The following is a 12,540-nucleotide window of genomic DNA, read 5'->3' as shown; positions in this document are numbered from 1 at the left end:
AAGGAAGGGGGGGGGGGGGCACCCAGCTCAACTCCTTTCTGCCTGCCATGCAGGAATGCACACAATTATTATTTTGATTATTATTCACTGTAGATCAGAGCTTTCCAAACATTTTGTGTGGGTGGCACACATTTTACACATGCATTATTTTGTGACGTTTTATTAGCAATCCAGAGGTTCCCAGGCATGAGTGAACATTGGCCCTCCTGAACTTCAACTCCCACAATTCCTAACAGCCAGTAAACTGACTGGGATTCCTGGGAGTTGAGGTCCAAAACACCTGGAGGGCTGAAGTTTGCCCATGTCTGGACTGTTAAACCAACACTTTATAGGTAATATGTACACATACACAAATTGCAATAACAAAATGCATAGGAATGAAACATATCTCATTCAAATATTATTATTATTATTAAGCTTTATTTGTACCCCACCTTTCATTTAGATTTCATATCCCTTATGGATAATAGTGTCAAATTGCATTAATTGTTGTGAGCCGCTTCGAGTCTCCTCAGGAAGATGGAGCAGGATAGGATACATATATGCTGGGTTTTTTATTGGATCGCACATCGGACACTTCCGAAGTGTCTAGGAATGTGTGATGTATTGGTGAATAATGTGTGCAGATCCAAGTAGGGTGGCCTTTTGCAGCTGACAGATGGTAATTTTGTCAGCACCATTTTTTTAAGTGTAAACCAAGGTCTTTAGGCACTGCACCCAGTGTGCCAGTCACCACTGGGACTACCTTGACTGGCTTGTGCCAGAGTCTTTGCACTTCGATTTTTCAAATCCTCATATCATGTAAGCTATTCCAGTTGCTTTTCATCAATTCTGCTGTTGCCTGGGATTGCAACATCGATGATCCATCCTTTTTTTCCTCCCACAATCATGAAGCCAGGGCTATTGTGCTCCAAAACTCTGTCAGTCTGAATTTGGAAGTCCCAGAGTAGTTTGATGTGTTCGTTTTCCGTAACCTTTTCAGGCTTGTGATCCCACCAGTTCTTTGTCGCAGGCAGATGGTATCTGTGGCACAAGTTCCAGTGGATCACCTGAGCAACCGTATTATGTACCTGCTTGTAGTCCATCTGCTCGATTTCCTTGCAGCAGTTGAGGATGTGATTCACCCTTCCATCTGCTTCCTTGCATAGTCTACACTTGGAAACTATCATGGACTTTTCAATTCTGACTTTGATGACATTGGTTCCAATGGCTTGTTCTTGGGCTGCAAGAATCAGGTCCTCCGTCTCCTTTATCAAAGTTTCATTTGCTAGGTTGCTAGAAGCTGAGGTGGACCCGCTCCTTGGATTCAAATGGTCAACCCTTAGGTCAGCAAGTTCAGCAGCTCAGCAGTATATATATATATATATATATATATATATATATATATAATTATATATATATTATAAATTATATATATATATATATATTATAAATAATATATATTATAAATTATATATATATTATAAATTATATATTTTTAAAACACAGTAGAGTCTCCCTTATCCAGCCTTCACTCATCCAGAGTTTTGTATTATCTAATGCCGTCTGCCTTCCACCCTGACAATTTGTTGTAAAACATGATGTTTTGGTGCTTAATTTGTAAAATCATAACGTTGACGTTTGATAGGCTTTTCCTTAATCCCTCATTATTATCCAACATTTTCGCTTATCCAACATTCTGCTGCCCGTTTATGTTGGAAAAACAAAACTACTGTATACAGTATAATATAAAATAAATATTATATTTTTTAAAATATGTTTTTTAAGGTAATGACATATATTTGTGTCTGGTGTACATGATGATGATGATGATGATGATGATGATGATGATGATGATGATGATGATGATGATCTGGAATCAACTGGAGGGCCTCTTTTGGGGGTCTCCCTGGAGGGTCGTGCTGTAGGCGCAGGGGAGATGCGGCTTTGGGTTGGGGGCCGGCCCCTCCTCCTCCTCCTCCTCCCCTCCCTCCTGCCCGCACCCACCCAGGGCCCGCCTCCCCCAGATAAACGCCCGAGGCGCCCTCCCCGTCGGCTTTCCCGGCGAGAGCGCGGCATCGAGGAGGGGCGCCTCCCGGGAGGCCATGTCCACGGGCTCCCTGAGCGATGCCGAGGGGGAGATGCTGGCCTGCGAGGAGGAAGAGGAGGAGGAGGAGGAGGAAGAGGAGGAGGAGGGGGCCCTGAAGGCCAGGCAGCCCCCTGCGGCCCCTCTGCCTCCCCCTCCGGCTGCTCTCCCCGGCAAAGCGGCGGCGGCGGCGGGGGGCAAGGCGCGGAGGAAGGCTTCCTCGGGGTCCGGCAAGCGGGGCGGCGCGCACTTGGGGGGCGCTGCGGAGGGCAAGCAGGTCCAGCGGCACGCCGCCAACGCCCGGGAGCGGGCCCGCATGCGGGTGCTGAGCAAGGCCTTCTCCCGGCTCAAGACCACGCTGCCCTGGGTGCCCCCCGACACCAAGCTCTCCAAGCTGGACACCCTCCGCCTGGCCTCCAGCTACATCGCCCACCTCCGCCAGATCCTGGCCAGCGACAAGTACGAGAACGGGTACAGCCACCCCGTCAACCTGGTGAGTTGGGCTGAGGGGAGGGCCTGGCATCGACACCTTTGGTGCCAGGCGGTGGGGTTTGTCCTTTGGGGAGGCAGCACCCAACGCCAAAGGCTGTTGAGCCAGGGCACTTGCAAGTGGTGGCCAACCCCGGGGTGGGCACAGCCCATTGGGAGCCTTTCAGTCCTTTCCACTCCTTCAGAGAGGAGAGAGAGGCGTGGGCAACCAAGCCGTGTTCTCTCAATCCGTGGGTCCAAAGAGGCCTTCTCAAAGTCTCCTTCCTTGATTGCATCTCTAGTGTAGAATGAAGGCAGTTTGAACTGCCCCCGGTGGGTTAAACCCCTGAGCTGCTAAACTTGCTAACCGAAAGGTCGCAGGTTCGAATCCCTGGAGCGGCGTGAGCTCCCCCTGTCAGCCCCAGCTTCTGCCAACCTAGCAGTTCGAAAACATGCAAATGCGAGTAGAGCAATAGGTACCGCTCCGACGGGAAGGTTTAGGGCGCTTTATGCAGTCATGCCGGCCGCATAACCTTGGAGGTGTCTACTTGCAACGCCGGCTCTTCGGCTTAGAAATCGAGCACCAGCACCCAGAATCGGACAAGACTGGACTTAATGTCAGAGGAAAACCTTTACCTTTACCTTAAACTGCCCTGGCTCAATGCTATGGAATTGTGGGGAGTTGTAGTTTGACAAGGTCTTTCTGCCGGGATTTCTCTCCACTTGAGAGCCCTTTCGGTGCGTCAAAGAGGAAAAGGAGAAAGAGGGGGCTTGGTCATGGTGGGGCGCTTTGGAGGCATTTCTGAATGAGGGAGGGTTTCTTCCCAGAGACAGGCATATACCCCCCCCCCCGAAATTCTCATGGTGGTCTGCAAAAAGGCCTTACTGGTACATTATTTAAACTGTTATGCTTATTCATATCGTGATCTGATCACCATGCTCAATATATCCCATATGCATGGGGGTGTTGGGGTAACGATACAAAAGGTTTGCTAGGCTAGACCCTCTTTCACTCAGACTCAGCCCCCCCCCTCAAACTCAGCCCCCCCCCCCATCAAAATCCTGGCTACGGGCCTGCCCAGAGACGTTGCCTTCGCCTTCCTCTGAGGTTGAGAGGGTGTGCCTTGCGTGAGTTTTCCTCCTCATGGCCGAAGGGGGATTTGAACTGGGGTCATTTGGGGTGCATCTGCACATGAACACAGAGTTGGGAAAGACCCCAGAGGCCATCCAGTCCTTCCCCTTGCCATGCGGGAAGGTAAAGGTAAAGGTAAAAGTTTCCCCCTGACATGAAGTCTAGTCGTGTCTGACTCTGGGGGCTGGTGCTCATCTCCATTTCTAAGCCGATGAGCCGGCGTTGTCCGTAGACAGCTCCAAGGTCATGTGGCCGGCATGACTGCCTGGAGCGCCGTTACGGGAAACGCACCATCAAATACACTGCAGGATGAATGCCTTTTGAGAGCGCGTCACCTGTTATAACTGGATGCTATGGAAGCTTGGGAAGTTGTACTTGAGCCTTCTCCTTGGCAGAGAAGGAGTGGCATCACCAAACTGCAACTTCCATAACTGCATAGAGCGGTGGCACTTCGAGTCGTGCCAAAGTGCAGTAGGTCCACCGTGTAGATGCAGCCCTAGGAGAGGAACCTCATCACACTAGAGAATGAATCCACGTTAAATCCGGTTTCTGCCTCCGGAATTCTGCAAGAGGCAGAAACCGGATTTAAAGTGGATTCATTGTCTAATGTGATTAGGTAAGTCCAACGCTGAAAAGGCGAGATTTGTCGGAGAAATCTTGTCATGTTGGCCCAGGGCTTTGGCGCCTACTCCAAGGCTCTGGAATCTGTAGTGAACTTTCCTGGAAAGCAGGATTTATTTCCCCCGTCTCTCTCCTTCTCCGAGGGCCCTTCCACACAGCCCTATATCCCAGAATATCAGGGCAGAAAATCCTACCTTATTTGAGTGTGGCCTCAGATAACCCAGTTCAAAGGTATTCTGAGATATAAGGCTGTGTGGAATGGCCCTCAGCCTCCCTTCTCCTTCTCTTCCTGTTTTCAAAAACAGAGCTCCTTTGGATCCTTCCAGGCTGATTAAAGGAACTTCAGGACTGTTTCGGCCGCAACCTTTCAAACATGGGGACTAATTCGCCTTAAGCAGGTCATGGTTAGGGTCGTTGGACAACCATCAGGGTTTGGAGCCTTACTCGGCCTGGAAACCCATTGGGTGACCTCAGACTTATTATCACAGTAGAGAATGAATCCACTTTAAATCCGGTTTCTGCCTCCTGCAGAATTCTGGGGTTTGTAGTTTAGTGAGGCTGTTAAAGGCTCCTCCCTAAACTACAAACTCCAGAATTCTGCAGATGGCAAAAAACCAGATTTAAGATGGATTCATTCTCTAGTGTGATGAGGTCTTAAAGAAAAAACAACAACCCCATGATAGGTTCATGTTAAGGTCGCCGTAAGTGGGAAACGACTTGAAGGCATACCACAATTCCTAAATATCTGAGCTTGTTTATTAGAGGCTTTGGTTTAAAACAACAACCACCCCCCAGTACGGAATCGATACCTTTCAAGATTTGGAAACTGGGCACCACTCTTCCAAGTAGCGTTGCCACCCGTTTAGTATGAATCCAAGGGCGGAGGGAGATTGCTCTGATGAAATGCACTTAGTCTAACTTCATCACACTAGAGGGAAAAAATCCACTTAAAATCCTCTTTCTGCCTCCTGCAGAATTCTGGGGTTTGTAGTTTAGGGAGGAGCCTTTAACAGCCTCACTAAACTACAAAACCCAGAATTCTGCAGGAGGCAGAAACCGGGTTTAAGTGGATTCATTCTCTAGTGTGATGTTTGATCTGAAGGAAGGGAGAGCTCTGATGAGCAGGGAGGTCCTGGATCTGGTTTGCCCAAGAGAAAACCCAAAAGACGGGACTTAATCGTTTTGCTTGCCTTTTAATTCAGAGATACTGGCATAATAATAATAATAATAATAATAATAATAATAATAATAATTTATAATAATAATGATCCAATACAACACCCAGCAGAGTGTTTGCTGTGGACTCATCTTGTTTTGTTTCTAATAATAATAATAATAATAATAATAATAATAATATGCTTGAAATGTAAGCCGTAGAAACCAAACTACCCCGAGGTTTAAAAGAAGGACGAGCAGCCTTTCCTTTCGTTGGGTTTTGAGCCACCCAAATGCATTTCTGTAAATGATACCTGAATTGGAGAAAGGGGTCCCAAATGGGAGTGAAGGCACCTCTTCAAACTGATGGCCACTTTCCCTCCTTCGATTTGATATTTGGCCCTCTTGGAAGGTTTGTGAACTTTCAAGAGATTTTGATATGTTGGGAATTTGTACACAAAACAAAATCAGTTTTATGTATTTGGTTCATTGATTCCCCCCCCCCCCCCCCCCACTGACTGGATAATAAAGATGAAAACGTTTGGCATCCCTTTTTAGACCCGAAAACAAATAAAAAAGGTTTATTCTTTTTCAAGGGGAACAAAAAGAAAAGAATCTAGACCTATTAGGTCCTTTCCACACAGCTGAATCAAATCCCACAATATCTGCTTTGAGCTGGAATATATGGCAGTGTGGACTCAGATAACCCAGTTCAAAATTGTGGGATTTTCTGCCTTGATATTCAGGGTTATATGGCTGTGTGGAAGGGTCCTTAGTGAAACAAACTCTAGAATGGCTGTTTGAGCCCAAAGCCCTTAATTCTAAGTAAGGACTGAAACATAATTTCCGTTATCATAAATGAAACTCTATTTTTAAAAAATCATGTCAGGAGCAACTTCAGAAACTCTTAAGTTGCTTCTATAAAAATGAGAAGTTTCAGTCATCGAGTCCAGCTGTTGTCTTCTTTTTTAAAATAATCACAATAATAATATTATTAATATAAATTAATTGTGTAACAATTGATAAAAAATAATAATCTTGAAGACATTGCTGAAAATTCCAATGAGCTATCAAAACAAAAATGGATTAGACAGCAAATAGAAAATAACAGAAATAAAATATATTCCAATTGATTGATATTTTCATAATATAGTTTGTGACAGAGCTGCTCTATCTTGATCATATTGTTACTGTAGAATTATAAACATTACTTTTAAACCATTTTATGAGTTTCTGAAAGGCAACGCCACAACAACAACAACATTTATCATAGACCCATCAGGGAACAAATAATTGTTACATACTTACAATGTCACAGTTATTAGACTATCTGGGAAATTAGTGACAGTTTTCACAGAACAGAAAAAAAGAACCAAAAAATGTCCAGGCAGTTTAAATATATAAATTAAATATAATTATCTATAGTTTTAAAAATCATTTGGTTTCTTTTCCAAAATAATGAAATGGTAATCTTTAGTTCTAACATTATGCATTCACTCTGATCATCTAACATGTGTCTGATCTCAATGGAACTTTTGGACAAATCTGAGCCATAGTATGTCGTAGATGAGAAACTAAATCTCCAATTCTGAAATGCTTTTAGAAAGAGATAGCACTCTTATCATTTTCAAAACAAAGCAGACATGGAGGGGGAGCTGTGCCTTGACATTACCCAGTGGAGAATGGATAGGGTCGGGGTTTCACCCTTCCCTTGTCTGTGTGTCACAGTATGCCTTTGTCAGTTGTGTTGTTTAGCTTGGGCAAATATTTTCAATCAAAGGCGGGGGGGGGGGGGTGGCAAAATGAAACCGTTGTCCCCCAAATAGGAATTCTACCCGAGCCATGAAATGTTTCTTCAGTCTCCAAATAACTAGGATTGCAGAGAATGAGATTTTGGAAAATGGTTAACACCTTAGGTTTGGTATTTTTGCCTTTTTTGTGGATGCCAAACTATATTTCTAGATGAAGTTGTAATTTACTGCTAAATTACAAATTTGGGAACTGAAAGGAAATTTCACAGAGGAGGTATCATTCTTATTACAGGGAACAATTCTTTTGTTTTACACCACCCTAGTAACTTACACCCCTGAACAAAGGTGATCTGTGTTAGTATCAGAGATTTTTTTTCCATGTCAGGAGTGACTTGAGAAACTGCAAGTCATTTCTGGTGTGAAAGAATTAGCTGTCTGCAATGACGTTGCCCAGAGGATGCCCAGATGTTTTGATGTTTTACCATCTTTGTTGGAGGCTTCTCTCATGTCCCTGCATGGAGAGCTGGAGCTGAGAGAGGGAGCTTAACCCACTCTCCCCAGATTCAGATCCTAGCAGTCAGCAGTCCTGTTGGTGCACCAGGGCTCCAGTATCAGAGATGAAGAAAGTATCATTTATTTATTTATTTATTTCAAATTTTTATACCCCGCCCTGGGGGGGGGGGGGCTCAGTGTGGCTATATGTAATATCCAGCCAGGGTGGCTATATGTAATAGTTATGTGTAGTATCTGGAGCAATGGGAGATGAAGAAAGCATAATCAATTGCTCCAGATATTACAGATAACTATGATAAGAGAGAGAGTGAGAGAAGAATTAACACAATGCAAGAAAATGCAGATAAAAAAACTTTATGATTGTGTAGCGACTGTGTAGTTCGGTGGAGCCATCTTAAAAACCTGGTTACACTCAGTAGCTGAGACTGTCTGCTTGAACCACTTCTATGCATTGTTTAAAAAGAACACCTGGGCAGTCTATGAAATTCTGGCAGTTGGCTTCATTTATCACACGTTCAAGTGCTACACTATTTGAAGTGCTGATTTTTTCCCCCTCTCTCTTTCCCATCCTTTTTTCTCCATTCCACCCCTTTGCAGACTTGGCCCTTCATGGTTGCTGGCAAACCAGAGAATGAGCTGAAAGAAGCAGTGAACACAGCCCGGTTGTGCGGTCCCACAGCATCCTGACCCAGGATTTTTAAACATAGGAAAGCCAGCCATCTGTGTATATGTGCAGGTGTTTCTGCATGCCTATGTACAGGCGTGTATGTATGAAGGGGGGCAGTCAGGAAACAAACAACAAGGTTGCTTTCCCACGAAAGAACCCTAACGCTGAACACACGACCAAATGCGTCATATGCCAAAGGGCGGGAGGAACAATCTAGCATCCCAAAGAGCGTATATTTAACTTTATTAACTTGTACATATTTGAATGTCCCACAACCGTGCCTTGCTGGTTCAAGTGCTGTGATTTCTCTCCAACCAGACATTTGTCACCATCTGCCTTTGTGTAACTGGCCTTGTGAAAGACAGATTCCTAGAATCTCATAGTCACCTTTCTCTTTAAAAAATTCACATTAAAGATAATGCTATGGATATATTTTCATCAGACAGGGTTTCTTATATTTCCACGTGAACAATAACTTAAAGGCCCCTTCATATGAAAAGAAACAACAACAAATAATAATGATGGTGTGAGTTTCCTTTGATTTGTTCAAAATGAAGATTATTTATTTTCAATTTTGCTGGAGAGGGTGATGATATTGGTACAACTACACATCTTGAAGCCCCACAGAGCCTGATAGTGTCAAATCATTTGACCCCAGTTTATGAAATGTTTATTTTCTTAATTAAGGAGACGTAGACCATGTCCTTTTCGGGGAGGGTGGTTTAGCAGACTAGAAAAACAACATAGAGTGGCCCCTATACACAGAAAAAAGAAGGGAAGGGAAGGAAAAAGATATGCAATGCATTTTATGGGGAGTTGGATGGATTGTGGAATTGTTAGTGCAATTCACTGTTTTGTGAAATTAGTAATTCAATCTTCAGTCTCACTAGATAAACTTTGTAATGAAGGGAGATCTAAGATTCATTTGTTGCTTGTGCAGTCATTCTGCCTTGTCTCGAGTCTCAAACTTGGAGTTTTTATGTGAAATTGAAATGTTTCCTTTGTTCTTTTGTAATCTATCCTTTTTCCTTGCAAAATATTATTAGAATGATAAAATCATATAGTGGGAAGAGACCACAACCATTCTGGAGGAAAGTTTGCAAAGGGATCTTGTAGCATCTGAGAGAGAACAAAGGTTGTAGCATAAGATTTCATAGATTAATGCAATTCCTTCGATATCTTTGAATAGCTGTATGATCCTTTTAGCCTAGTAGGAGTTAGAGTAGCTCATCTGGAAGTACCCAGAGTGTTCATAGGACAAATTAATTTATTCTTATTTGCCTGGCCGGTGGGGGGGGGGGGGGGGGGATAATAATGCCACCAACTGATTTCAATGGGATTTACTGCCAAGAAGTTTCAACCATGTGTTGGCTTCATTCAATCCAGTAGGTTATTCATAACTGCTGATTGTAAATAAATACAACTTGAGCCTCTTCTTCACTGCCCTATATGCCAGGATCTGATCCCAGATTATCTGCTTTGCACTGGATTATAGGAGTCTCCAATGACAGATAATCTGGGATCAGACCCTAGGATACAGGAGCAGAGTAAAAGGGGCCTAAGGCCCTTCTACACTGCCATGTAAAATCCAGATTATTTGTTTTAAACTGGATTATATGGCAGTGAACTCATATAATCCAATGCAAAGCAGATAATGTGGGTTATCTGCTTTGATAATCTGGATTATATGGCAGCGTAGAAGGGGCCTAAATTATTCAAATCAGTACTCTCTCATTTTTTGGGAGTACAACTCCCATCAGTCCTAGCCTGCATTTGTCAAATATGATAGATTTTATCAAGAGGCTCCTCTGTTGTTGGAGATGGGATTATATGTGCATATAAAACATATGAAGATAGGAACTCTGTGTGCGTTTGTGTAACCTAGCAATCTTGTTGGCTAAGTTGTGAATCTGCCTGCTATCGTTTGGGGTGGTTTTTATAAAACTAATTATGAATTGTCTCATGTGTTTAAAATGGTATCTCAATTCAGTCATTTGGAGTCCAGTGAGACTATTTTAATGAACAAGTTATTTGAGGCAATAAGCATTTGGACAGAAATACTAAACACATTGCCTGACATCCACTTAAGGTGTTGCCTTAATGATGACATTTGTCCATCTGGGCATCTGATTTAAAAAGCAATGGTATGAGAAAAAATAGTTTGGTGATTGCTCTCAATTTTAAACTGTAGCACCTTTGCAGAGTCTATTGGCTTGGCACACAGTTTTATATTCAGAAAAAATGATGTGGGAATTTTGCAGTCTCGTTTTGTTATTTCCTTGTGTAATGGCTACAATTGTAAGGCAGAATTTGGACAAGAGGTCTTCCAGAATTTTCTACCACAATTCTCTCCAGATTGGATTGGATTATGTATGTACAATATTTGTGCTTTCTACTCTGTGCATGACTGTATCATTGAAACCCTGTTTTCATACGTGTGACATATGTTAAATTATATATATTTTTGTATAGATCAAATTACAATACAGCAATAATTTCTGTATAAAGTACTGTTTAATTTCTTAAAAGGCTTGGGAACTCCAATATGTCTGTATATTCCCATGACCTAGAAAGAGTAATTGTGATTGTTCTGGGATGGTGGGATGATATGCTCAAATGAATTCCATTCTTCATTTTATTCAATGGCATCTTTGATTTTGGGAGCAAGTTTTGGAGCTGTGGACCAAGGGATGCTCATTACCCAGTGACAAAGACTGGATGCAATGATACTTCCAGAAAGTCCCTCATTGCATCAATCTGCAGCCCTCCAGATGTTTTGGATAATTCCAATAATCCCAGATAACTGGCCGTGATGTTTGAGTCTATAGGACAGTATAGTTCAACACATCTGGAAGTTACCAGTTCTGTGTTATATGGTGGCGGAACCAGCGGAAATATCTTAAGGAGTATAGACTGCTGATGAAGTGGGAATTCTTTGCAAGGGAGGGATAGCCCTGCTTGGTTCACCCTACGGTGGCTTCTTAATTTAAACATCTTTTTCTCTATTGATCTGATTTGTTACTCTGTGAGAGATTAAGCTGAGAGATAAACAGAAAGTGCTTGGCTCTTTCTCTTGAACCAGCTCAGTCCAGAGGCAGCTGATGCGCCAGATCCCAGAGAAACTGTTTAACGTTTCAAGGTTATGACCGCACTGTTTACAAGATGTCTTCAGTTATTTATACTGTTATTCCCAACAGAGGGGCTTTAAATTTCCGCTTCACTTACTATTTCTCTCTCTGCCTTTCTGGGAGGGTGTCTGTGTTTCTATTCCATTCAATGCAATACCTGGGTGTTTTGAGGCATTTTCCTTTGGGGAAAGAAAGGGGCTTGTGGTAACATTCCCAAGGAACAAATCCATGCTGAAAGTAAATGCTGATTAGGAAATGTACAGAAATCCAGCAGAAGATAAGTAAGAAAACAGAAGGATGTTTTAGAGAAACATGGTAGCACAGGAAGACATGCTTAAGATTCCTCAAGCTGCATCAAGAATTGTCCATCCGCATCTTCCAAACCAATAAACTAACAGTACAACCCTGTATGTGTTAACTTAGAAGTAAGTCCCACTGAGTTCAAGGTGGTTATGTTTCCTAATAAGTGTGTCCAGAACTGAAACACGATTGTGGCAAAGCCCTCATCGGCCAGGATATATAAACAGTTCTAATTGAAATCTATATAAATAAAAATGTAATGTTCATTTGTGGGATTAACATAACTCAAAAACCACTGGATGAATTGACACCAAATTTGGACAGAATACACCTATCAGGCCAATGAGTGACAATCACTCACAAACATACTGAAAAACACAGAGGAAGGGACTTAAAAGCCAAAAATCAAAAAAACACTACAGCACATGCGCAAAAACGACTCCCCCTGGCAAATAAAACACACAATAGTATATCCACTCTCACTTCCGGACTTCAGCCCCCAGCATCCCCTAGACCACGCCCTTTAGGAGAGGAGGATGATTCAAAAGCACTGCTTCCAAGATGGAAGCTTTCTTCTCCTTGGATTTCTTTGAGAGCATCCCAATCCCTGCATATTTCCAATTTCCTATTCCTGGACTGCGACTCCCAGCAATCCTCCAGATAGATAGATTAGATAGAGATAGGAAGGTAGATTGATCAGGAGGGCTGCTGGGAGTTGCAGTCCAAGAATAGGGAGAAAA

General features: G+C 43.0%; 1 protein-coding gene across 1 annotated transcript; it reads left to right on the top strand.

Moving 5' to 3' along the window:
* Positions 1-2,042: 2,042 nt before the first annotated feature.
* Positions 2,043-8,800, top strand: TCF21 (transcription factor 21). Its single transcript, XM_060755069.2, has 2 exons — positions 2,043-2,558; positions 8,303-8,800. Exons 1-2 carry the CDS (start codon positions 2,085-2,087, stop codon positions 8,390-8,392), a joined length of 564 nt encoding a protein of 187 aa, XP_060611052.2. The 5' UTR covers positions 2,043-2,084; the 3' UTR covers positions 8,393-8,800.
* The last annotated feature ends 3,740 nt before the right edge of the window (positions 8,801-12,540 follow it).

This window comes from Anolis sagrei, chromosome 1 (assembly GCF_037176765.1).
Source record: "Anolis sagrei isolate rAnoSag1 chromosome 1, rAnoSag1.mat, whole genome shotgun sequence".
Lineage (NCBI taxonomy): Eukaryota > Metazoa > Chordata > Lepidosauria > Squamata > Dactyloidae > Anolis > Anolis sagrei.
The sequence above is the reverse complement of the archived record's forward strand: the minus strand, read 5'-3'. Positions and strand labels throughout refer to the sequence as shown.